Genomic DNA, 26166 nt, shown 5'->3' with positions numbered 1-26166 from the left:
AAGACATGCCAGCGTTCTGGCCACAAAAATGCACTGCTTTGAACATTTTAATTTCCAGTCAAAATTTAAAGTGAGGAAATCATACTAGAGGAAGAAAAAATATGCAAAAAAAGCATTTGTTACAGATAGCAATTCCTATTTTCCACGAACACCAGGCAGCTCAGCGATGGAACAGCATGCTCAGAGCTGACACTGCCTGCCTGGGCGCTCGGGCACTGCACTTCACCTTCTGAACGGGAATCCAAAGTTACTCTGAGATACCAGCATGCTTTTTAGGACACGGGATCATGGGGGGCCAGCCATAGCAAGATTGAAAACATGACATCTTCAGGGCCTTTTCAGGTCCAGGCAAAAGGAAGTTCCCAGCTCTCACCCAACCTCTATCACATGCTGCAAGATAACCAACCAAGCAAAGCTGAAGAATGAAATGCTGCTTGCATCATGGAGAGGTTGCACACTAATTTCCAACGAGATGTCCAACGCAGGAGGCAGACAGGATATTTTGATGTTTCTTGAAGAGAACACCAGGATAGATGTGAAATCCCCACATGTTGCTGCCACAGCCAGCCCTGCTCGCACTCCCTCTCCATGGTGGTGCTCCTGCTGCAAGGCTGGACGCCTGCACCCAGCTGCCTTGGCCATTAGAAGGCGCTTATGTATATGAGGTTTCTCAAGTGAAAGATCTACGGCTCTTTAATTAACATGTCTGGGATTTTTATTATCTGTTGATGCAAGCAAGAATCTATCCAGCAGTCATAAACATCCTTATGTATTCATATTTTAAGCAAATACTTACTGTAATTCAACAGTGTACCCACAGTACAAGAAAAACTCTTCCCAAACCTACTACAGTAATCTATTAATCCAACAACGGCAGCGAGTGCCCCTCTAAAGGAAGATGAGGCCAAGGGCAGGCTCAGCTCCCCCAGATGCAGAGCAGCAGTTTGCACCCTCGGTGTGGCACAGCTGATGCTGCAGCAGTAGCTGAGAACACCTCCAACATGCCCGCCCCACACACCAGGCACTGCACCAAAGGGTAGTTTCACTGACCTTTAACACTCACCAGCATCTCTCAGTAACACAGCACTGCCGAAGTAAGCCAGGATCTAGCTCAACCATGGGGAAAACAGTGAAAATCCGATAAGCAGTTTTGCGCAGTGTAGAAGATGGATTTATTAACTCCCAAATTGAGCTTGAAGCAATCACTATAAATTAACTAGAAAATGTGTTTTCCCACAATAACTCCTCTGCCAAATCAAACATAGACAAAGATGAGCTAATTAATTTAGCTGAATGGAAAAGCACACCCATTATGAGTAACATTACAGTTGATATAGGAAGTCAGCAGTTACTGCTGCTCCTTTCAGCTAGGACAGCAATTAATATCATTCAGATGCAAGTCAGAAGCAAAGGATGCAAATGTCGCCGCTTGGAAGGAAGCTCCTGGTGTTCTGACAACCAGGGAGTGCTGTTCCCAGGCTGTCTGTACCCCACCTGGACTACTGCCTTCAGGCAAAGAGCACCCAGGGCTCAGGGAGGAGCTGGCCTCCTTTGGGGATGCGGGTTACAGCCGCTGGAAGACACAGGGCCTCTGCTCAGAATTCAGGACCAGAGAACCATATCTCGCCTAAGTTGTAGGAGGTGATCCCATGCTGTGGGCTAAGCACGTGTAAGACCACCCTAAGTCACACAGGAGATGTCGATTAAGTGCCACATGCAACAAAAACCCATTTCTAATTGACCTGTGTAAACTGTACGGGGTCAAGAGCAAATGGTTCTTAGATGGAATGGAGAAAACTGCTAAGTTAGTCCTGGCTCTCCCAGTGCTTTGAAGAGAGAGGTGGAAATTCAGTACCACAAACACATCTTGTCTCCTTTTGAACCACGGTGGAGACACTGAAAACCTGAGGCCATGCATACCATCCTATTCCCACTGCTCTATTTAATTTCTTCATGAACCACCATTTAAAACTAAGACAATTCTGTCTGAAATTGAAGCCAGTACGTGGGGCTACGGCCTGCAGCATGCTGCCATGGGATGAGGCTGCGGGCAGCGGTTGTTGAGATGGAAAGAACACACTCTGCCAAAGCCTTTGTAACACCAGCGTGTCTGTCTATGTAAAGATTTAATGTCACTCCTCCCCCATGTGTGAATGATCAGCTTCTTCTAAAGTGCAAAAATAAAGAGTCATGCAGTTGGTTTTATGAAGCACCTCATACCAGGATTCAATGGCAATAAATAGCATGGTGTTTCAAAGAACACAAACATTACACAATAATTACATGGCTGATACCCTATAAGTATGCTGACTATTCTATTTGCATTGTTCAGAAGTGAAGAGGTTAGCCTTATTTACATTCAAGTAGCTTTAATTAACCTCAGAGATAAATGCTCTTAAAATGAAAGCCGGGATGATTATACCTCTCCTCGCTGATTTTAGCCTAGATGGCTACGTATGGAGCATGACAAATGGCCCAAAGGCCGGATTTACACAAACAGGAGATCCACAAGTGTGGGTCCTGCATCACTCCCACCACCGAGGAAGGAAAACAAGAAGCTGCTGTGCAAGGCTGGTGGCTGTGCCTGGACAGGTGCTGGCAACACGTACTGCAGGCTGACACCGCAGTAAACTGCGCCCAGCTGCGCTTGCAGCAGCAGCGAAATAAGGGCTACGTTTGGTGGTGAGGGCAGTGGGGAACCTCACTTCCAACACTGCTGGGCGCCCCCAGCCTCTCGGGGGCTCCTGCACTCCGTGAGGACATTAAGCGTCAGAGATTAACGTGAGGCTGCAGCCAAGGAGCGTAAGGAGCATTAGCCACCTCAGAGAGCACCGCCCCATAGCTAACAACCAGGCTTCAGCTCCGTGCTTCAAGCAGTGCTTCAAGCAGCACGTTCAGACGCACGAGGCAAGGGGCAGCAGGACGTAACATGGATCCCCCACCATTTCTTAACTGCGCTCAGATCTGCTGGGACAGCTCCTCGCTCCCCACAACACCAGGCAGAAAGAGTGAAGCAAACACCGCCTTCTCCACGAAGACGTGAGCCTGCCTGGGACACTGCGCAGCCGCAGCCGACGTGCAAGGTGTGCCAGCTGGCAGGAGCTCGGCCCGCAGCTGCCACAGCCCGTGGGGAGCAGCGTGGCACCCTGAGCCACTCCCCGGCGTTCTCAGCTGGCGGCACAGGCACTGGGAGCTGCCTGAAACTGCCCCCGCGTGCCGACCTGCGCCTCGCTGAACTGCTCGGCCTAAATGCCACCGGCAAGGAAAGGAGAAAAAAGAGAGAGAAAAAAAAAAAAGGGCAAACTAAAGACTTCATTAACCGTGGGCAAACTTGCCTTTAAAACAGTACGAAGCACAAAAAGCAGCATCCATCTGCCAGGTCCCCTAACAAGGCTTTCTGCTTACGTATTTCAGTCTGTGGATATTTTTCATCCAATGAGCAAAGAGCTCTGTCCCACATAGAGTCACCTTTTTCTCATAACACAGCTGTTCCTGGAGAACAGAATCCTCCTTTCCCTCTTTATTGCTTATTGCAAACCCAAGGAAAACCGATCTTCGTAAAGGAGGTTAGAAGAGAGTTTCTGCACCATTAGTTATGTGCATATCCCTCAGATATTAGTCCTCAAGGAAAAGACAAATCATGAAAGGAGAGAACTACAGCATGTTTGATCTCTGGAGCTATCAGCTGCAACTGCAAATTACAGCTCACACATAAATACGAGAAAGGTGAATGTTTAATTCTTTCTCTCACTGCAAATGAAAGACTAACATACTCTAAAAGGTATCAAGCCTGACTAGTCTCGTAATGACTTAACAAATTCTTTTCATAGGTGGTTATTTTGCACACTACAGTAACTTATCTCATGAGAACACACACAAAAAGAAAAGAAAAGAAGGCTCCACATCCTCTAATACTAGATAGAGAACTGCAAAGTCAGACACACACAGCCGCATGCATTACCCCTGAGAGACACAAAGGTCTGACAGTTCTGATTTAGTAACATATAGTTTAGAAACAAATACACCAATTTAGAATTCTCTTGTGAAGATGAAATACTTGCAGCCCTGCCAGTAATTAGTATGTGATAACGATCGTTTCTTTATGTACTGTAGGCAAGAGAAGCTATAAGCAATAACGAATATTTAAAAACCCTGAAGGTTAGAATTTAGTGCTATGCAGGCCTAAAAGAAGGAGAACATACAAGAACCTCTATCACAAGGAACAAGAAAACAGCTTTTTTCACTGATGCTGGTGAAATACTTGATACAGAGAGGAATCAGCCCCTGACTGCAGCCCGCAGACACAGCCCTGACCCAGGAGGCTCAGCCCTCCTAACTACCTGCCCCTACCACCTCATCCCTTCAGCGATTTTCTTTCTTTCTTAACACAGCACAGATGGGCAGCATCCGCACAGAGCACCCACAGATCGCCGCTGTACCCCACTGACTGAGACCCGGCCCAGAAGAACTCGCTGTGAGGCTGTGCTGCCGGCCGGCTGCAATAGGCTCGCCACTGTCGCTAGGCAAGAGCTGCACCAAAGCTGAACGAGTTTGATCTAGGAGGTGTTCAGCACCCCCGGTTATCGCTGACTTAAACAGGACGTACAGATTCTCCACACTTGAAAGAACGTCCCCAGCCGAGACTTGTACAGAGCAAGCAACTGCCTTTGATTATCACAGAGTGAGACATGAAGACAGATTTCCTCTTTTTACTTGCAAATCTCGAGTCTTTCAAAGGGCCTGAAACACCCATTTCAGCAGTAAGCCTCCAACCAGCCGTATCTGTGCCGCAACAAACAGCTCTGGTGCAGGCACTTGCTCAGCTGAGGCGCAGTCAGGTAAAGCGGCCTCTCAGCCTGCAGTTCCAAAGGCCGGATTTTGTTAATATTTAGTCAACAGAAGTCCTGCACTCGGATATTTGCTAAATTGGATTTAACTTTCACAAGCGCGAGAGCAAAGGCAATTTTAAACACGCTTCAATTTGCGAAGCGGCTTTCAAGATATTTTCCCCGTGCAGTTGTTTACTGGTGAAAAGCACAGAGTAATTACCGACGTGCTGACAGGTCAGTGCCAAGAACCATGACAGAACGCACGTCAGAGCGGCGTGGCACGCAGGGGCCGCTCAGCTGCGGGTGCCGCCTGTGGGGAGGGAGCACGGGGAGCTGCAGGAGGGGTCCCACAGCACCACAGCCCGGCCCCATGGGCTCCAGTATGCAGCAGCAGGAGAACGCAGCAAGGTGCAGAAGTAATTTGCACCAATAAAGAAAGCTGCGTGTTCTGTTTCCTTAAATAGGTGTTTGTCAATGATTAAACCCTCACGCGGAGCCAACGCCAGTCAGAAAACTGGTTGTGTTTCCAAAGGTTCAAGTGCAGACCCTGACAGTTAAACAGTGTTCTCTGTAACAAAATAACCAATTCTTCTCTCGTGGTCCACAAAGCAGGAACGGATTCCATTTCACTGATGCTACGCAGCACCAGTCAGAAGCTGAAATCACACCTCTCTATCTTAACATAAATACATCCAGCAGAAACAGCTCACAGGGCTTAGGCCTGATACCCTGCTGATCTCCCTTCAGAAACGTGCATACAGGGGCAGTAAAATTCGTGCCAGGTTCTGTTCTGTACTTCATTAACCACAGGAGATGGAACCCTACTGACATGGCCTGAGGACAGCAGAAGCCCAGTCCTCCAGCTCTCACCACCCCCAGGCCTCATCCCTGTCCCTCACAAAGTAGGTGCCCGGTACCCCCACATACCCCAAAGGCCGTCAAACACCACCAGGCTGGATCTAGCTCCCAGTCACCTCCGATCCCACGCAGCTGCAGTAATCTATCCCAACAGTGCTGCTCCAGAGCAGAGCAGTTGCTCACCAATTCAGCATCATCAGTTCTTCTCTCCTACCAGTCAACCCTGAAACTTCTCGCAGCCAAGACTCTCGCAGGACTGAGATCTGTACCACAGAGCACACTGCCTGAACTACTCAGTTTCTTTGCAAACTTTCAGTGGCCGAGCACAGAAATGGCATTCCTCCAGAAAAGAAAAAAGAACCCCCAGTTAACTCTGGCCTGCTTGCAACAACTAACAGTGTGAGGTCTCCCCAGCTCTCAGTGCAGACTTGTAACAGTTAATGAACCATTTTTAAAGGTCCATCAGTCTACAAAACATTTACTCAATCTTTATAACTCAGATGCTACAGCACTGCTTATTTTCATAGAAACAGAGAGAAAAAAAAACCACCTTTCTCCTCTGCCTGAAACCAGAAAGTTCCATTTCCTACCACGTAGCCCACTTCACTGACACCTCCAGCCCATCTCTAAGGTCCCTTCTGACCCAAACCATTCTGTGACTCTATGACCCTTCCCCAGACCGCCGTGCTGCCAGCCCTGGGCACGTGTTGGTGTGCTGACAGCTGACCACAACGCGTGCTTGCTCTGACCCACGTAAGGCCTGGCAGCCTGTGCTTCAGCGTGACAGCAAGCCCGTTCCACAGAACGTCATGTTGCATTAAAAAGAATAAGGTGACTCACAATTCATTTCCAACAGCATCAATTTGGGGTACCTCAACAGCAACCAAAAAGGAATTAATAATCTTTTTCACTTACTAAAAAATAATTAAAAAAAAAAAAATCCTATTATTTTCTTTCAGACCATACTTTTCTGTGCTTGAACTACAAAACAACCAGAAAACCCAGAAGATAGCATTACAGCATCAGGAAGAAGTAAAATGCTCCATTCAGCGGCATCTCCCCCTCACACACCTGAACTGCATTCCCCACACTTCACATCTCCCAAACATCTACACCTCCAAACAGCAACACTGGGGATCTATTATGTTGTGGCAGTCAGAGGTCACTGTCAGACATGTGACAACACATCTCCTGCAGCAGAACTCTGTCCAGTGGTTTAAAAACAAGAATCAACGACGTTTTTCAGCGTATTAGGAAATTAAGTAGCACAAAATACAAATGAAACGTACCACACGAGTATTCTGGAAAAGGACAGAGCCCTAAGTAACTCCATAATCAAGCCACTGTGAATTGTACCTTAAAATCCAACAGCTGGGCTCTGACAAGACTTTACATCAGAATGGAAATTGGTTTACACGAAACTCCCCAAAGAACTGAAACAATTACTTCAAAGGCGACTTGCTGTGGAGCAGCTCCTTGCTCCTCACCCTCTGTCCAAACGTATGCGAAATGGTTACATGTTTTAAATAAATCAATCAGTGACGTTTTTTTCTCTCCTTTGTTTATTGGGTTACACGGTTCAAGCCGGCTGGCAGGGGCTGTATCGACAAACTGTGCGTGTAAAATCCTACAGGGCTGCTGACACGGCCACGTAGTTCACGCTTAAAAATACATTTTCTTTTGTTCTGCATGCTGGTATTTGAACCACCCCAATTCCACCTTCTTGCCAAACACATGCAGCACAGTAACGATTAATGCACACAGTGCTCGCCTTCTACCCACGCAGGAGCCCACCGACGGGCAGCCCCCGTGCTCCCAGCGCCGCACTGCTGCCGGCAGCACCGCCTGCTATGCGGGACAAAAGGCAGCAGCCTGGCACCGACACCAGAATTAACCTGCTTTTTCAAGCAACTATTTCGTTAAAAGGAGAGACTTTGGAGAAGCTTTACCTGCACAATCCATGAAAATAATTCAAAAGGAAAAGATTTTGTATTTCAGCCGGGGCACTAAATTCCAGTGACAGCGGTGAGACCCTTCTGGGTTACTACCAAAGAACACCGCGGTTAGAAAGGAAATTCCCGCTTTAAGATGACTATTATTTTTTAAACAAAATCCTTACTTTAAGAACTGTGCAATGCAAAGTTATACCGCGGAGCCCACTTTATTAGGAGCATGAGAACGTGTCCCTACACTTCTGATTTCCCGTTCAAAACTTCCTCTGCCTCTCCTCAGTCCGGCACCGTCCCCATTAAGGGCTGCGATCGGAAAGCACAAAAAAAAAGGTGAGGTTTAAAGTAACCGCCCGGCAGCTCCGATTTTCCTCTTGTTCCAAACCCTTCCGAACGCGAGCGGCCGCCCTGCCAGCTGCCCACAGGACGCCGCACGCGCTGCCCCCGCTCCAGAGGCAGGGCTTCCCCGCACGGCTCGGCGGGCAGACGGGACGGCTCCCCTCCCGCAGCTCCGGCCGCACGCCCGCAGCCCTCGGCGGCTCCGCCCGCCCCGCCGCCACCCGCGGCTCGGCGCCGCGCTCCGCTCCAGGGGCCGCCGGCCGCGCGCCGCTCGCAAGCCGCCCCGGGGGGAGCGCCGCGCCTCCGGCGAGCGCCGGCCCCGCCGCCCCGCCGCCCGGCACGGCGGCCCCGCGGGCTGCGCCTACCTTTCATCGCGGCGAGCACAAAACACATCATTTGTCAGGGGCGAAGCGGCGGGGAGCGCGGGGAGGCGGGGAGCGGAGGCGGGACGGGCCGGGCCCTCGGCGCGAGCCGCCGCCGCCTCAGCAGCCGCCGCCGCCTGCCAGCGGAGAGCCGCGCCGCGCCGCCATCCCCCGGCCCATATGAGGCTCCATGTGACCCGCTGACAGCGCGCCAGCCCCGGCCCCCGCCTTGTTTACGCCGCGCTCCCTCCCGGCGCCGAGGGGCGGCGCGCAGCACGGGGCGAGGCGGTCCCGCAGCGCCGCCCCGCGCGGCCCGGCCGGCAGGTGCAGCGAGAGCCGCGGCCCCGCTTCGCTTCCGCTTTTCCTCGAACCGCGGGGAAGCGGCGCTTAAAGCGGAAAATAACAGCGCTGCGGGGACGCCTCGGCACACGCGGAGCCGCTCGCAGCTCGCCGGCTCGGTGCTGATCGCGGCTGGCAGCGCTCGCGGCACGATCTGCGCTGCTCCGACAGCCTTCCGCCAAAACCCGCTCCCCAGAACCACGGCTCGCTGGAACCTCCGCGAGCGACGGCGGTATTGTTTGCATTGCCCAGCAGCCGGTGGAGGAGCGTCACTAGAGAGGAAAGCCCGGGGAAAGCAGCACTGCGTTGGGAGACCTGCAGCAGTGGACAGAGCAGGGCATCGCCCAGCAACAAATCAGACCTGCACACACGTACAGAAGATAAAACAAGGGAAAGCAGGCCGGAAGCACTGTAGTGTGTCACACGCAGATCTGCGTCTAGAAAGGGCCTTCGTGAAACAGCAACACCGAGTCCAGCCCTCTGCCACCGACCCCTAATGGCTCACACCTACCTGTGCTGTGAGGAGCTCCTAGAGCAATACAGTGCCACCCGAACACGGGCAGAAGCAGCCAGGCAGGGCAGTCCTTCAGGATGCTCTCATATCTTCCTTACTCAGAGAATGCCAAGAGCTAACACGGTGCAGCGGTATCAATTTAGCAAGGATTTGGTAGGGAGTTCTGATCTGGTTCTGTTGTCTGTGCTCACGCTGAGTGAGATGTGGCCACAGCCGAGCTCAGTGCTGGGAGGATCAGCACAGAACCTGTAATGCATCCCTGTGGGCCAGACCAAGTCTGAGGGTGCTGCTGGGCCTGCAGTGCGCTGCTGTGACCATGGCCACGCTGCATGCCTGGCATGAACTGCAGCACTGCTGTGGCCGTGGCCATGCTGCATGCCCGGCATGAGCTGCAACACTGCAACGTGCAGCACGCATGAGAGAAAAGAATGATTCCTTAATATATGTAAGGCAGTGAGTGAGATCCCGTGAACATTTCTCCCTGACACAGCAAGTAATGTCAGAGCCGTAGCATGAAAAATGTCACAGTCCATTAGCGGCAGTTGTCTCGTCAGACATTTAACCTTAAGGTACGCAGCATTACATTATTACTGATCTGCATTTAGTTCCAGTCCAGCTGAAATGAGCCCTGCGATGCGGGATGACACCTGACGTGCAAGGCACGGCACGCAGCCCGCACAACGCGGCCCGCCGGCGGGCTGCGCGGACCCGGCGGGCGGGGCGGGGCGGCGCTCGGGAGGCGTTGCGGGGCGGGGCGGCCGCGGGCGGAGGGCAACGCGGGGCCGCCCGGCGCTGTGCCGGCCCGGGGCCTCGCTCCAGCGCGACCGTCCGTTCTCATCACGGTCACCGCTCAGGAGCTGTCGGTGCCGGACTGCTAGGTGCGTGCTGTGCTACCTTATCGGGCACTCTGAGCACACCTGGGGCAGAATCTAAAAAGCTCTCCTCCTCCAGTTCTCCTTCAACAACAGCGAGCAACAACAGTGAGAAAACTTCAACCAATACCTCCTCCTCCCTACTCAGCTCCACCGAAGGCATTCCCAAGTAGATGCAATGTAAACGCTGCTAACTGCAGGAGGATGCTGATGTTGCCCTAGCTCGGAGCATGAGCGTTGCTGCAGCCTGCTGGGACACGTTTTGCATTCTGTATCATTAAGCTTAATTCAGGAAGAGTTCTGAGCTCTCCTTATCGATACGATTTGAATAATAAACACAGGGTGTAACCATCACCTTCCACCCCTATATAGCATGGAGGAAAAGCACTCTTAAAAGAAAATGCGTCATGTAATAATCCCCTGTGCAAAGCAGGTAGAACCACACGGGGCAGTGCCGGAGCTGAAGCTGTCAAACCACTCCGACGTATGGCTGCTCACTGCTCTACTACTGCCGCAGACACAACTGCACGTAAATCCTCTTGCAGAGAAGGGGCTGCATGCAGCGCTTCTCCCAGGCAGAGAATTAATTTACTGGAAAAAATGTGGCACAAAAACACTTCAGTAAATCAGCCAGGGTCTTCAGATTTTCAATTTCGGCAGGAAAAGAGCTTTTTTATTTTTGTTAAAATCACCTAGAATTCAATTTCCTACATATGTTTTTGCTTTAAAAATGGCTTCAACTATGTCAGGATAAAGTTTTTTTTTTTTTTTTTCTTTTACTGAATTTTTCATATGCTTTTAATGAAATAAATTCTTTTAAATGTTTAGGAAATGTTGCACTGATTCCAACACATATTAGTGACAGTTGGATATACTGAAGTATTTTAAGTACTTAGAACACCCATACAAATGAGAACACCTACCAACCTCTAACTAGCTCCTCTTTGGAGCTAAGCCCCGTCCAGGAAAGGTAACAGCACTCCGACAAATAGCACCAAGCAGGTGCTCACAGCTCCTAGTGATGGGCACAGCGCTCAGCCCCCACCAGGAATGCAGCTCCAGATGCCACAGCAATGCACAATGCACAGCTTGCCTTTTGGGCTTCTCAGGCACCAACAGTTACCCCATGGAACCACACAGGTGCAGAGGGCCATCACAGCCCAGCTCACCAAACACATCTAAAACAAAGTATAGGAAGACTGCTGCTCTAAAGCTTAAAATACAAAACACGACTCTGCCCATCCTATTGATAGTCACTTTTGAATGGGTTTTTAATTGCTATACACAACACCCACAGAAAGACTGCTCCCTAACACATTCCCCCCTACATTTAGTGGTATTTTCATCTTCACTTGCTTCCAGCACTCCAAGCGATTCACACCGTAGAAGATGAATTTAACTGAGGTTGTCCTCATTAAGCTGACTCTTTTTCATCTATTTAAAACCTCTACGATGCTGACCCTGCAATCGTACCATTTTGCTTCAGACAAAATGCCTTCCCAAATTCTCGCTGAGGAATATGCTTTTGTGCAGTGTGTGCCTGCAGCTATATTTGTTAATCAAGTCATTTTATAAACTACCCCTCAACTTCAATTAAATACATTGCTATTCACAACTGCTGAACTGGGAGCTGTGCTTTGTTCAACGGCTGCTACAGTTCTGCACCTGGTGAAATGAAGTACAAAGTTGACAAAATGTTCTGGATTCATCTGAGGGAGAGCTTAGTCCAAAGTCCATGTCATTACCAGCTAGAGATACTGCTGGCAGTAAGGGACTGGAGCTACCTAGTGAACTGTACTGTTAACCATTTTCCTCCAACCTTGGCACCCCTTGAAAGGATACAACATTTGCTGCTTTTCAAAATGTAAGGAAACCTCAGCACACTTTGGAATTAAAGTGATTGGCCATAATCTCGTCTTTCCATCTGCCACCAGTTGCAGATGGCTCCATGATGAGACACGACTGGCAAGAAACACATCCAGCTGGATTTACTAACCTCCCCTTTTATCTGAGTACTCTGCCTGGTGCTGGATTACTGATCGCACTGCCGTCACTGAGTCCCTCCTTAGTCTCAGAAAGATTCTCATCTACACGGTTTTGTGCTGACAAAGCTTTCTACACTATCCTGAAGTTCACGTTAACAAAAAGCAGGAATTGTTTGCAAGTTATTAAAGCGTTCGTTTTCACGTTAATTTTACCTGGCTATTTTTGGCCGAGTGTTGCTTGCCAGAAGCTGGAGCTACTGTTGTGCAGCATGTGCAGCATGTCCCTTCTGACAGGGACAACTCAACAGGCGGTGCAAACGCTGCTGTCGAGATGGCTGTCAGTAGCACAAAAAACAGCAACATTTCAGTTATCTTCTGAGAAGCAATTGTTAGATCTTTGTTCAAGGATCATCATCACATAATAATTTTTGTCATAAACAGGCTCTCCAAAGAAATGCCTATCCCTGTAAACTGATCAAAAAGAACTGAGTTCTCTTCAGAGTATTCTGAAATCTTCAAAAGTCCTTTTGCTCCTTTTCAGTTTGACGCTTGGGCTTCTGGAGCACAGCTACCATTTGCTCACTTAACACCTGAACGTGCTGCTGGTGACAAGTGAGAACAACTCTGGGTGCAGACATGCTGGCTGTCCCCCAGCCCTGGAGGTGCTCAAGGCCCTGGGCAACCCATCTAGTGCCTGACCTAGAGGGTGGCAATCCTGCCTGTGGCAGGGAGGCTGGAAGCAGATGATCTTTGAGGTTTCTTCCAACACAAGCCATTCTATGATTAGGCCAATTTCCCCAAACACTGTGCGGACAGTCATTTGTGGAGGACTTGCAATGCTTACAGGCATGCCCTGTTTTCATCCATTCCCAGAGAACAGGAAAATGAGAACTAACAGGAAGGGTACACCCCCTTGCTTTCCCCAGACACCTATGACTGACCTGACCACACACTTCTGCTCGTCAGCCAGTTTCACACCAGGGATAGGCAACAATTGTTTTTTCCTGATGCACGCTGAACAAACAATATTCTTTATTTCGTTTAAGTCTGGGGTTTCTCTTCCCACCTTCTTTTGCATCACTGGGGATGGCCAAGGTTGGAGAAAGGGGAGCAGTGAACATCCCCATGTGAGATGACATGGGAGATCCCTTTCTCAGAATCTTCCTCACCAATGTGTCTGTCCAAATGCAGCGTCAGGAAGGAACTTAGTGGTTTTATTGCCTTTTCCTGATGAATGCTTCAACAGTCAGGACAATACAGGCATATATATGCCAGTGGATCCTCTGCCCCCGAACGCGCCCAGGGCACTAACAGCACTCTGGCCTCTTGTCTGCCTCTCTGCTCCTGGCACATGCTCTAACCTCTTGACAAACAGAACGATTAAAAGAGGCTCACATAATAACAACCAAAGAAATGTAATAGTCTATACTCCAAAGACTGCTAAAGAAAATTGTCAGTTCTGCCTGAAAGCCCTAGAAACAACATTTAAGTCAGAGTTGCCAGAGAACGGAAGCAATCTCACTTAAGCAGCCAAGGGGTAAGGACAGCCATGCTTCACCCTGTACTCATTTCCAGAATTAGCAAAATTAACCTAAGTTAACCTGTAAGCATGCCAACACTTATATTGCCTCAGGTCATGCCCATGTCAACATCTTACACTACAGAAGACCAGCAAGCAATTTGCTCCTATTTTCAACATATGATCTGAGCTTCAGTGGAACAAATAAGCTATGCTGAGCATTTGGGGAACTAATATGGAAATCATTTTTCTTTCATGGAAAAGCAGAAGCATCTGTCCAGTCAAGCAAACTAAACAATGATTCTGCGTTATGAAATTCTCTTTTTATAACTATTGACATTTCAGTCAGTAGTGCCACATGTCAATAGTGGTTTTATTGCTCACATTTAAAGTAGAGCTTCCAGGATAGGATTCATCCAAGTTGACACTGTCTGATCAGCAGCATATTTCCTGCTACTGTGAGCATATACATTATTTATACAGCTTTGCACTGAGAATACTTGTGCTAGTATGCAAAAAACTAGAAGATCCAGCTTTTTTTTTTTTTCCATGTCTCAATACAAAATAAAAGCTTAGGTCCAAAAGACTTTCTCAGACAGTTCAAGTTCTATGTTAGGCCTCTCTCCAGAATTAGTTTCCAAGCCCCAGCTTACCTGGGTTGGAAGCTTGTCTGACTTCCAGTGTTCAAGCACTTTGGTACTGACAGCTGGTAGAGTCCCATGCACAGAGCATTGTAACCAGATCCTTTCAGGTCAACGCTGAACTCACAGTGTGAATACTGGCATGTCCAACATTCCCTCTGATCACGCACTGCTCAATCATTGCTGATCTCTCCCATTTCTCACTTGTTGGGATTATGTGCTTGGTTTTTTTTCCAGATTAGGCACTTGCAGTCATAGAATAGGTGCTTGCTATTGCTCTAATGAAACTTAAGATCCACTCCAACAACGTTCACTCCAGATGTTCTCTCCCATGTCACTATTACATTCTTAACAGTATCAAAGAAAATACATTACTTCTGATCGGCTCAGTGAAAAAGAACAAACATGCTTATAGCTTTTAAGGCTTCAACTCTAAGGGTAATAAAGGATGATAACTTTCAGAAGTAAACACAGCCTCAAACAATCATTCTTAATCCAACCACCGTGCATCTACTTACGGTGATAAATAAACTGAACAATGATGGTACAGATCCTGGGCATGAAATCCAGACAGATAATTCCTTTGCATAATTATAATTATCAGACACCATCAAGTGACACTGTTGAAGGATATTAGTCTTTAGTAAAAGCAAAATAAGATGATTCACTCACAAAGGAAGATAATTGAGAGGATTTTGTTTGTTTGATTGATTTTTAACTAATGATCACCAAACTCTAAGGAGAACACCTGCACAGCACAACCTCTGGAGCTAAAAGGAGGGAGAGCAGTATTCTAAGCTGATGAACGTGATTGCAAAGCAGAGCATATAGGGCAGACCACCTATAGGGAATGATCTATTGCTTCATGTAAAGCCTGGTTCTATAGCCTGCACTTGTATTAATTCAGCTCAAGCACTTTTTTTTTTTTTTTTTTAATCTTATTTAGAAAAGTAAAACAGATCAAGTAATTATAAGCTTTCTCATTGCCTACCTTAGTAATCTGATATGAACTATGACCACTCACTTGATAACAGTCATTTTGAACTCGTGATTTAAAACTCATTAGCATACCCCTGTCTCACAGAAAGGAATTCACCAAGTGTTTTTCACATAGACACATCATTTCCGATTATTTCACTTCAATTTTAAAGGATCTTTGACAAGCCTACTGAAAGACTTGTCAAAGAACAGGGAAACATTATGACATTCTTTCCCCATATTCCATTCCAGAGCATGAAATATGAGGGACATTTTAATAGAATCAAGGCTAATTTAAGACACAGTTAATCTTTAAGGCTGCTGTAGCTGGAGGGGTTACCTCTTAACACATGGCAGCTGTTCTTCAGTGCACATCTGTAATCAGGTTCTAACACATACCTTGGTTATTAAAACAGAGATTTATTGATTCCAAGGTAAATGTATTGCAAAGCATGTACTCTATCAGCTACATTAAAGCAGAGACACTTGAATTTCAATACGTTTTTTTTTTAAATGTCCAATAAAGTAAAAAGGTAACTGGTGCTTTCAATCTTCCTACTCATTTTTAGCTGAAGGATAAAGAACATATACATAAATGTGTACGTGATTGTTAACTTCCTCCCCAACTTAGTATTTTAGGTTTAGCTCTAAATAGCTAATTTATTTGCTTTCTAGCATGAGCAACTGAAATGGTGAACATCCATCACCAGAGTTATTACACATACATCTGTTAAACAAACCTATTAGAGTTATGCAATCCATACAACCTTTAAGTTGTAGGATGGTACAGGTAAAATGCACACAGTAGGCCAAACTCTGCCTCCTGCACATGTTTGAGGGTGTCAGCTCATGGGAGAGCCCCCAGGGGCAGCCCTGCAGCCCTCCCTGCCCACTGTGAGCTTTCAGGTGCGAAGGGAACCACTTTAAAGCTCCACACATTTTACATCTGCCCTCCTCTTTTGCTTCATCTATAGAGAAGCTGGCCTTGCCATGCCGTGTGTCCAAAGCCACACGAAAGCACTGTGTTGCATATTAGTCCTTTCCATTTAAGAACAGTACTCTGCAAATAGCAATATGCAGTTTCACTGCGGGGAGTAAGTGCATTATTTTTGCCTTCGCAAACTCTAGCCCTTCCTCTTTAGTTGTCCAGTGATCCCAAACTGAAATCATGCCAAAACACTCCAATAGAAACGCTTCATTGGTTTTGTCAAGTAAGAAAAAAACGTTTTCCAGCAGTCACCATCGTAAGCCTGCAAAGCATTAACAGTATTAAGAAGGAAGAAATATACTGGATTATTGCATGATAAAATCAAAAGGAAAGATCTATAAAGACTAATAAAAAGATACATTCCCTGACATAAGAATTACAGCTTTGAGATTCATGCAGAATCAGTGGTAGTGTCTCGGCGAAACAGGAAGCTTTTTGAGATGTAATACAGAGAAAACATAAGGTTCACACTATGTTATTGCAGGAAATATGGAAAACACTAGCCTTTTGAAATGTTTAATGGAAAATATTTTCTTATTTTTCTCCTGGCTTCTAGCCTGGGTGGCTAAATACAAGCCCTCAATCACTGTATCAGTTAGCATATTTTGTTCAAATATAATTATGATAAAATAGGTTGAAGAGTGAGACTCGAGATCAGAAACAGCGTTGGAGCTTATAATCCGTTCTGTGAGGTGTCAGATGGTCTGCAGCAGAACATTTGGAGTGGAATTCAAATAGACCTGAGGTTATAAGAGTTATTCAACAGTGAGTTAATGAGAGAGCGCCTTTATGAAACGATGGACTACGGAGTGCTTTTTTTTGAACCCTAACTTCTTTGAAAAGCACTTACTATGGAAACCAACTTCTGTGAAAAGACCCAAATACGAGGGAAACCGCAGGTGTGGTGTCTGAACCAGCTTTCTGACCAAGGAAACAAGAATTTTAAAGCCTAGTGGCAGGGGGTGATTGGATAGGAAGATAAAAATTCTTGTTCAACAAAAGCAGTATCTGCTATCCTATCTTTAAGACTGCAGTTTTTAGTGGTAAAGAGCAAGCTGCCACGCTCCACCTCTAAACGCCTTTCCCTAGCTCGAGAATATTTCGTTAAAGGTGATTTTTGAAAAGACTCGGCCATTCAACGTTGGTTTTTTTTCACCCATTTTATGGATTTGTGGTCTCTGCTGATCATCTGCTTAGCTGACCTCTCCACAGAGAAGTGCTGAAAACAACATTACAGAGACCAAAAAAAGCAGGTCCACCTAGGGACACTGGGGAATGCAAAAACTCTGCCGTGAAGTGGCAAGAAGCCTCTGACTCCTCCCTGAGAAGCCAAAAACTTACAGATTAAATTCCCATGGTCTAAAAGAATCATTCAGATCCTGGTGGATCGGGACATGGATACTTGGAGTTGTGCTTACTAAAGTCTCCGCTCCTCTGCTAACACCTCTGTGTATACATGGGAAGTGTTTCCATGTGCCATTTAGAATACCTGGAAGGTTTCCATTTAGAACACCTGGAAGGTGCTCGTTTCCTTTATTCTCTGTATCTGCAAAGAGATCTTCGTGCAGAAAGCTTCAGTAGGTACAAGGTTACAAAAGTGTACGAGTCATACTGTTAGCATTTTGTTAGCAATTCTTAAAATAAGCCTTTTCTGGGAAAAAAGAAAATAAAGATCATTTGAGAAAAAGTCTATAGGGCTTGTTCACCAGAAGTAGCTGGAAAGCAAAAGGAAATCTGTGCTGCTTTACAACTTCTTGTCAACATGTGAATTGAAAATGTGCTGAGCTGCGCACTTCATTATTATGCCCACACCCAAAGGATGCACAGGGAGTGGAGACGAAGAGAACTACGTGTTCCTTCTTCAAATTGCACCTATTATCTAATAAACTAGTAGAAACATTTCCCACAATTACGATATACATAAGTCTCAAAAGCTGTTTATTTGGCAACTTTGATGTATATACTTCATTAAAGTATTAAGTGGCATATCACCCTACTAGCTTATTGCAATGATTCAGGGCATGAAAACCAGAGCTGGTTTTTGTCCACATTGTAATTGCAGCCAGAATGGCACACAGGGCTGGCATTTTCTTGGTGAATTTAAGCTGCTTCAGAACCACTGTCTGTTTATGTGGGTGACAGAGCTGAGAGCATTTGTCTTGCATTACAATGATGGAAGTGAAGACAACTGGATTTCATCCTACACAACTATCAATCAATACAGCAGTCAACTACATTCAGATAAGAAACCAGTTATCATTGAGAATAGCAAAAATCAAAGGACTGGCAGAACTGGATGCAGCTGGAGCACAGAGTGTGTTAAAAAAGGTTAAAAAAAAAGAAAAAGAATCAGATTGACTTTCAAACTGTATTGATTGCACGTGGAAATTAGGAAGAAAAATACTGCAAAGAGCACAATGGCTTCTGTAACTTTAATAACTCTTACTCACCTCTACCAGGCCAGGCAAAAGCAAACGGCACCTTTTGGACTGCCATCTTATACCTGGTATCACTGCAAACCAAGCCTGCAAGCTGTCCATGTAGTTGAGAAACCACTTCCTCTTCCACACGATTTGCAGAAGGCTTCAGTGTGCACTCAGAAACGGTTATTTCAGATTACATCTACACGAGCTGCACCACAGGCCTGAAACTTGGGGTGTTCAGTACTTCATTGGGATATTTTGGAGGAGGGCTCTCAAACACATTTGGCAAGCTGGACTGCTAATTACATGCTAGTTTTACTACCCTGATCAAGAACTGCCCAAAGCACTGTAGCTGCTCAAGCTGTTTTGAATAGAGCCTTGCTGTGTGAGCATGTAACAAATTATGTTAAAAATATCCCATTTTTCCTTACAGCTGAAGCAGGGAAACCAAAACACAACATATCCCTACACATGAAAAAGCTAGAAGGGACCTTCGTATATTTATCTTCTGTGGGTTATTTTTTTGGGTCAGAAATGACCACACTGCCAAAAGCACTGCACATCAGTGATTACCCAGTCCTATTTATAATTCCCATATGCCAAACAACTGTGACAGAAGGCTCACCATAAACTCTGTCATTTTCCGTTTATAAATAATGCAGTTTGCCAAAATGATTCCACAAATAGTAGTACTGCACATCTGCATTAACATCAGAAAACAGGTAAATAGGCACTATTGGCAGGTTATCCGTTGCTGGCTTTTTTTAACACTCACAACCAAGTTTGCAGTTTTTCTATGGCTACACTTAGTGCAGCTGGCCTGATTCAATCTGTGCATGTTTACTGGGTATAATGTTACTATATTTACATCACTGGTGTATCCAAATATATTTTGGGGAGGGTAAAAACCTGAGGGAGCGGTGACTGAGTCAGGATCCCACATATTAGATTTCCATTTGGAATAGGTTTCCCAAGGTATCTAATTTCACTTGCAGCACTGTATGTCTGGGATTTCTCAATGTCAAATTGATGGAAAATATTATGTCTGTGTTTTAATCCAATTCCTAAAAGGCATTCACTTTATATGGTTATAAGTACTTGAGTAGGATATGCCAGCAGACATTTTGGTGTTGCCATACCAAAGAAACCGTGCTAGATTTTCCACAACCGGCATAAATTCCTGTGGCTGCTGGGTCTTGGCTTTTTTAACTAACAACAATATACTGTTAGGAATCACAAAAGTGAAACATCATATGCTTGAAATTCATTTCCTAAAGGTCTATACGGATCAAAAGAAATCCCTGAATTAAGAATGAGCCCTGCAGGAATGAGGGAAAAGAAACACAAAATAACAGGAAATCTGTTGCTTTGACATGGTAAGAAGGAAAAGAAATATCTACAAAGAAGCCTCATTTGTTAACACTGAGCTCATGTGCATAAGGAAGAAGCATTGTGCTAGGAGGAAGAAAAAAGCAAAAGGTCTTTTCAATTTAGGTGTAAGAGAACCACATTCACTCCTGATTTATCTCCACTGTAATCACACTTCATGGTGGGAGTTACTCTGCCCGTAAACCACCAGATCCAAATCTGATTCTGCAGACGCATGATTAGAAGCCCTGGATTGGGAACTGGCTTCTTTGGCTTCTTTATCAACTCCTTTCCAACCCAGGCCAGTGGAATGGATACAAGGGAGATAAATCACGAGGCAGAACTAGAATACACCTGTTGTTCCTTTGCCCTGTGAAACGGATCGCTGAGCTCTGGATCTCAAATAAGATCACTGAGAAAACCTGATGATAAATCTAAACAAAGCAGAAAAATAATAACAAATAAAAGATGTCGCTAGGAAAAAAAAAAAAAAAACAAAACAAAAAAACATTCACAAAACAAGTTTCATTTACAACGGCAAAATCATCTGCTTTGAGTGTATGGGCTTCAGCCTACTGCCAGGGCCAGCGTACCAGTTCAGATGTAGCTGTGATATTTAGATCCTTATCAGGCTACTGGGCAGCTCAGTGATCCATCCAGACCTGTGGCTCCCAGCAAGGACCACCCATTCTAAAACAGATGAAAGAACACTTCAGCCAAGGTGTTCTGGTTGCTGTTCAATTACCTGAGTGGCAACAAACAGCTTACACCAAAATTACAGGCACAAAACCGAACAAACGTACTGCATAAATGGACCATCCCCATCTTGCCCCAGATTCTATCTCTAAAATTATTTCTAAAAATAAAGCTACCGGTTCTGGATCACATTTTATCAGGAACGTGTAATTTTAAAGCTGAGGCTGCTACAAGCTTGTGCCATATGTTAAAATAAATGCAGTTTGTATATATTGTTCACAAGCTAACAATTCAGATAAGCTTATTTGTAAGCTAAGTATAGCACTAATCACATGAAGACATGGGTATAAGATCCTACCATCACTGCAAATAGCTCTTGTTAACTGTGCACATAATGGCAGAACAGATTCTCCCTTATTTTCAGTGCTTATCATATTGAAAGCTCTGAAGAACTGCTGCTCGGGGAAATTCAGGATTCATTACCAACTCATCCGAGAGTACAAAAATCCTTATTCCAAGAAGGAAGAACTATATGAAACTGCTGTCTTCAACTTACAGTATAATATAGACAAAATTCAATTAAACCCATGCAAATAAAGCTGCAAATGCTCAAGAACAAAAATGATGATGCCTCGCCACAGAGAGAACAGCTCCTTTGGGAAAAGATTAAATCAATATACTTAACCTTTACATTCCAGAGGATTGCCAAATCACCTCACTTTGGCAAGGACACTCATGTAAACAGTCATCAGTTAAATTAAAAATCTGGGAGATAAATCTAGTTGAATTCCTTCTGGGAATGACTTGTAGGTATAAATCAAACACCAACAGAGAGGAAAAACATAATAACAATTCCTGTAAATCCAAGGCTTGTAATTCTTCAGATACATCCAACTAATTAACTCCACACAGACCCTAAGAACCAGTATCATATATGAATATTCAGGCCAGCTCTGAACATGCAAACATATGCAAGACCAATAGCACCTCTCAGCGGGGCTTCAGCTGGAACATCAAGCTAAGAAGAACAGTCAAATATGCTGTGATTCAGTGAGTTCAAGAACCCTAAGCTTGTCTTGCTAGCAAGGTGACTTGTCCATTTCAGAACAAGTCGTATACGTACAGGGGAAGTTGCATGCCACTGAAAGCATCCCAGCCACACAAGGGATGGAAATGATAACTTCTTAAACCCGTTTAAGCTCCCAAAGCACATATGATACAGCTAAATGCAACTACATCAATTCTGCTACCCAGGACTAGCTGTAGAGAGATTTCACCCGGCACTGAAGAGCACCATTCATGTAGTTTTAACTTAACAGGGGGCAGTTTCAACCTGCTGAGTAGTTCCAGCTAACTGGAAGACCATCAGAGGAGGTGGCATTTTCTACTCTTACATCTACAATTCCACATTGCTGTCACTGAAACCTTACCTAGTCTTCGGGCATTTGACTGAATTCTTTTCAGAGATTTAAGCGTGGATAAAAAATAATACTCCTGAACTGAAGAGTTGTCTGGTTAGGTTTAGACTTAGTTATTCACTGAGCAGACTAACAAGCAATATGTTAGAGAGAATAAGAGGATGACAAGGTTACTTTTGCATGTGTTTGGGTGGGGTTTTACATTTTAATATTTCCAATCTTCACATCTTTCTAAATTTAATTTTTCTCAAACTGCTCATTATGATCTGAAGGTTTTATAAAAAATCTCCTTTCTTGTTCTTCCTGTCAGCCATAGGCTGTAGAGCAGGAAAGTTGGCAGTAAGCATCTTTTGGGCATACTGTACCAAGAAGAAAAGCAAACATTTATAGCTGCTATAGGATGGTTGGAATCAGTTGGATACAAACCACTGCTTTAGGCTGTCACCTCTCCAGAAACACCTGCTTTGTCTCCATGCAGTATTCCTTGTGCAGCTTTCAAACTGCAGGAGATAACGGCTTGTTTGCAGCAGGAGGGCAACAGCCACGCTTTTCTTTTTGCTCCTACAGCAGCCTTGGAAGTGTGCCCAGACGACGGGGAGAAGGTCTGTCACTGCCAGAGATCTGCATTTCATCTGGGGAAAGAACTCCAAGCACTCATCAACTTTCAAGTGCCTCTTGTCTCCCAGGTAGAAAGAGTCCCACAGAAGACCAGGCATATGGTCTAGAAGCCTTTAATAGATGATCATCACCATGTACTTTATTTTGCTTTTAACAGAGTAGCTGTATGTCCTGTGATGTTTAATCTGACAATACTGACTCATGATGGAGGGTGCAAAGAGTCAGGCTCCTTTCTGTGGTGTTCAGTGCCAGGACAAGAGCAATCAGGACAAATTGGAATACGGGAGGATCTGTCTGATCAGCAGAAAGCATCTCTGTGGGTAACAACACTGACACGAGTCTCCTCCTTGGAGATCTTCTAAAGCTGCCTGCGCAAGGTCCTGAGCGGCCTGCAGGGCAGGGGTGGGACTAGATGGACCTCTGGATGGAGCTCTGAGTCCTGCCAACCTCAGCCACCAGTTATCTGCTAGAAATGAACCGCAAGTTCTAAGGATCACCTTGAATTCCATCAGCAGAAGGCCTGTGCAGGAAGAGGGTCAGAGCTTAAAAGCAGAGAGCAAGTTTTACCCTCTCACAGCGCTCTTGAAAAGCACCTCTCATCCCAGCTCTCGGTCGTCTGGGTCATGGTCTGACAGGCTGCAAGCAAGAGAGTATCAGAAAAGAGGCATACTTTTCTATCTTACTCAAGAAGGTAAAATTAATGCCCATTCTAATTCCATCACTTGCCTAGGATGAAAGGATGACATGCAGCTTGAGGCTTCTAGCTTTAGGTGAACAAGGGCCATGAGCATGGTGGAGAGGTGCATTCTTTGAGAGACTCCCTCTGTTATGATGCTTTATGTCTGGCAGCATTTTGCCTTGTTTCGCTGGCAATTCAGCTCACCAGTTACACAAAAGATGGCACTTCACATCAAGTTTTTTCCCCTCCAAACATTCTCTGAGTGGATTGAACAAAGCTGCGTTTCCTTGCTGGCCTGTCATATGTGGCAAGCTCTTGGCACACATAAACCAGTCTATTTACTCAAGAAAAATATACACACCTGGCTGTGCAAATACAGCCCATGGCAGGTTTCTTTGATTATCATGTCTCAGTCTTTCACTGCAAATCCTTATGAGTTCACATTTTATTCTGGCACTGTTGCTTTGACACCTCCATTTTACAGCTGAGGGATACGAGACAACTAGAAATTAGGTATGTCCTTGTTCACGTCAGAGGAAAGTTTATGGCCAAATATGTTCTCATTAGCTTTCTGGCACAGATACTGGAACTATTGCTGGCCTGTACGTGCCTGCATTAGTGAATGGTGTGCATAATGTTCCCAGCGCATCTTTAGTTGGAAGCTGCTCTGGCTATGACTTTTGCCATTTTGAGTATTACATATGCCTTTGAAAGATTAAGGTGGAAATTTTCAAAAGACTCTAAGGAAGACAGGTGCTCATATCATGAAAGCCAGTGGAATTAGCTACTATAATTTTTTTTTTTTTTTCCAAAATTCCACCTTAATTCATTTTGGTTCAAACGGGACATTATATGAAGTCAATTCACATCATGAGTATCAGAAACCACATTACTAACTTAAATTCTAAAGTTTCTAAGTGATTAATGCTTCAGTAAACGACCCAGAAACCTTCAGACCTTGTTTCCTTTCCATACGTCAGCCAGGTTAGCAGAACACAGAATGTACTGCCCAGTCCTCAGTTCATCTTCAGTAGTTCCTGCCATCGAGTCATTTGCCTCTACTGGTATGACTTTACTCCACAACAATCTCACAGTGACCCAGAGCCAGCTTACAAAAATGCAGACACACCACATCTCTGAAAACCGCAGTCATGGAAAGCCTGCAAGGCAAAGGTAACACTTAATTGTATTACACATCGGAATTCTTAAGCTGGATAGCAGTGCTGCTTACCTCTGTGTGTGTGTGCACTGGCCAGTAAACCTCACTATGACAGATGAGGCACGCAGTAAAACCTGGGTAGGAAATGCAGCTGTTCAATACAGATGGCAAGACCAGGAATGGCGGAGCTGTGACAGCTTCCTTCTCTCTCAGAGCCAACATCATATAAGCTGTTATTTGAAGAATAAATCCCGTCCTCACCTCCAAGGGTTAGGTTTGGTACAATTTTTCTAAGGTTGGAAGGTATAAGCCTTGCAGAGATAATAAAACCAGGCACAGCAAAACAGCAATTGCTCTGCCTGCAGAATTAGCTTCCTCTGGGAAGGTGCACAGTAGCACGAAAGAAAGTAAGAATGTTTAGGACAGGTTTGGGAGAGAAGGAGGATCTTCTGATTGAATCTCTTTCCTCTGAAGAAACCTCTTTTCCTTTTCTAACTGCCTTCCTCTTGCCACTTAACAAGCAGAAAAACTGATTGAGAACTGTAACAATGCAGGAGCTATCTGTGAGGGTGGTATTTAGGCAAACCACAAGTTCTCATGCTCATTATCTCCTCACCAAATGAAGTGTTCTTACCCACCTGTGCATTGTTCTCATCCAGCTGCCCTACTTCTGTTTATTATGTAGCATTCATTAACTGGTTCTAGAGATAGCAATTGAGAGTGAATAATTATCTCCCTAGCAAAAAGAATAAGGGTCAGATTCTTAAAGGTGAATGCTGAAGGTTTTAAAAAATAGAAGTGAAAAAACAAGCGGGCCTATTTTGCCACTTGGTGCTCCATTAAGAAAGCCAGGACTCAAAGAAATGGAAACACTTAATTTATTCCCTCCAGTTTTTGCAGTGGCAAAGCTGATTTTAATGGGACTCTTAGAGGTCTCAGGGGCTCTATGTTGCTAGCTCTCCCTTCCAGATTGATAAAGAAGGCACGGCCACTCAGTGTGTTCTTTATCCAGAAGATCAATTTAGCTGCAAATGGCAAATCAGAGTCTTCTGATGTGTTCCAGTAAAACTTTACCGCATGGTATCATGCATTCAGGTATGACTTAGGGTAGCGGAAATAATATGATGATAGGATAGTATCTACCACACACTTGCCACTGAAGGCAGTAGCTAAGGGAGGGTTATTAATTTGGTTGCTAGAACCTACCAAGTGTGCCACTATGATGGTTGCAGCTATTGTTACCCATACTAGCTATTTATTAATATAATATGAGCTTCCTTAGCTTATGATATAATTGCAGCTGAGAATACAGTAACTATTCTACTGTGTTTTAGTATTCCTTGTGAGTAGTTTTCTTGTCAGTATTTATACACCACCACTAGCTGCAGAGTTGAATTGTAATGGCCCACCACAGCCTCCTGCTACAGAAAGCAGCAGGACAAGGGCACGCAATGATGGTGCAGCCTAAGCACAAGGACACAGTAGTGCTAGCACGTAAAAGGGGCAACTTGCACAAAGTGATAAGCAATCCCAGTTGACCAGGTTGTCATCAACTTGACAAAGGTCTCCTTTGCAGCAGCTAGTGTTTCAGATGCTTTATTTCCTTCACCTCCCGCCACCAGGAAAACAGAG

General features: G+C 45.3%; 1 protein-coding gene across 6 annotated transcripts in view; it reads right to left on the bottom strand.

The window, feature by feature from the left end:
• Nucleotides 1–26166, bottom strand: part of RORA (RAR related orphan receptor A) — a 398577-nt gene that overhangs the window by 57600 nt on the left and 314811 nt on the right. The window contains exon 1 of one of the 6 annotated variants that reach the window (XM_031616424.2): nt 8341–8519. The exons of the other annotated variants lie outside the window; for them this stretch is intronic. Within the exon in view, the coding sequence (XP_031472284.1) occupies nt 8341–8371 (31 nt within the window). The 5' untranslated portion in view covers nt 8372–8519. Of the gene's footprint in view, nt 1–8340; nt 8520–26166 lie in introns of those variants that run through there. 6 annotated transcript variants of the gene reach the window in all.

This window comes from Phasianus colchicus, chromosome 12, assembly GCF_987193195.1.
Source record: "Phasianus colchicus chromosome 12, bPhaCol1.hap1.1, whole genome shotgun sequence".
Taxonomy (NCBI): Eukaryota; Metazoa; Chordata; class Aves; order Galliformes; family Phasianidae; genus Phasianus; species Phasianus colchicus.
The sequence above is the reverse complement of the archived record's forward strand: the minus strand, read 5'-3'. Positions and strand labels throughout refer to the sequence as shown.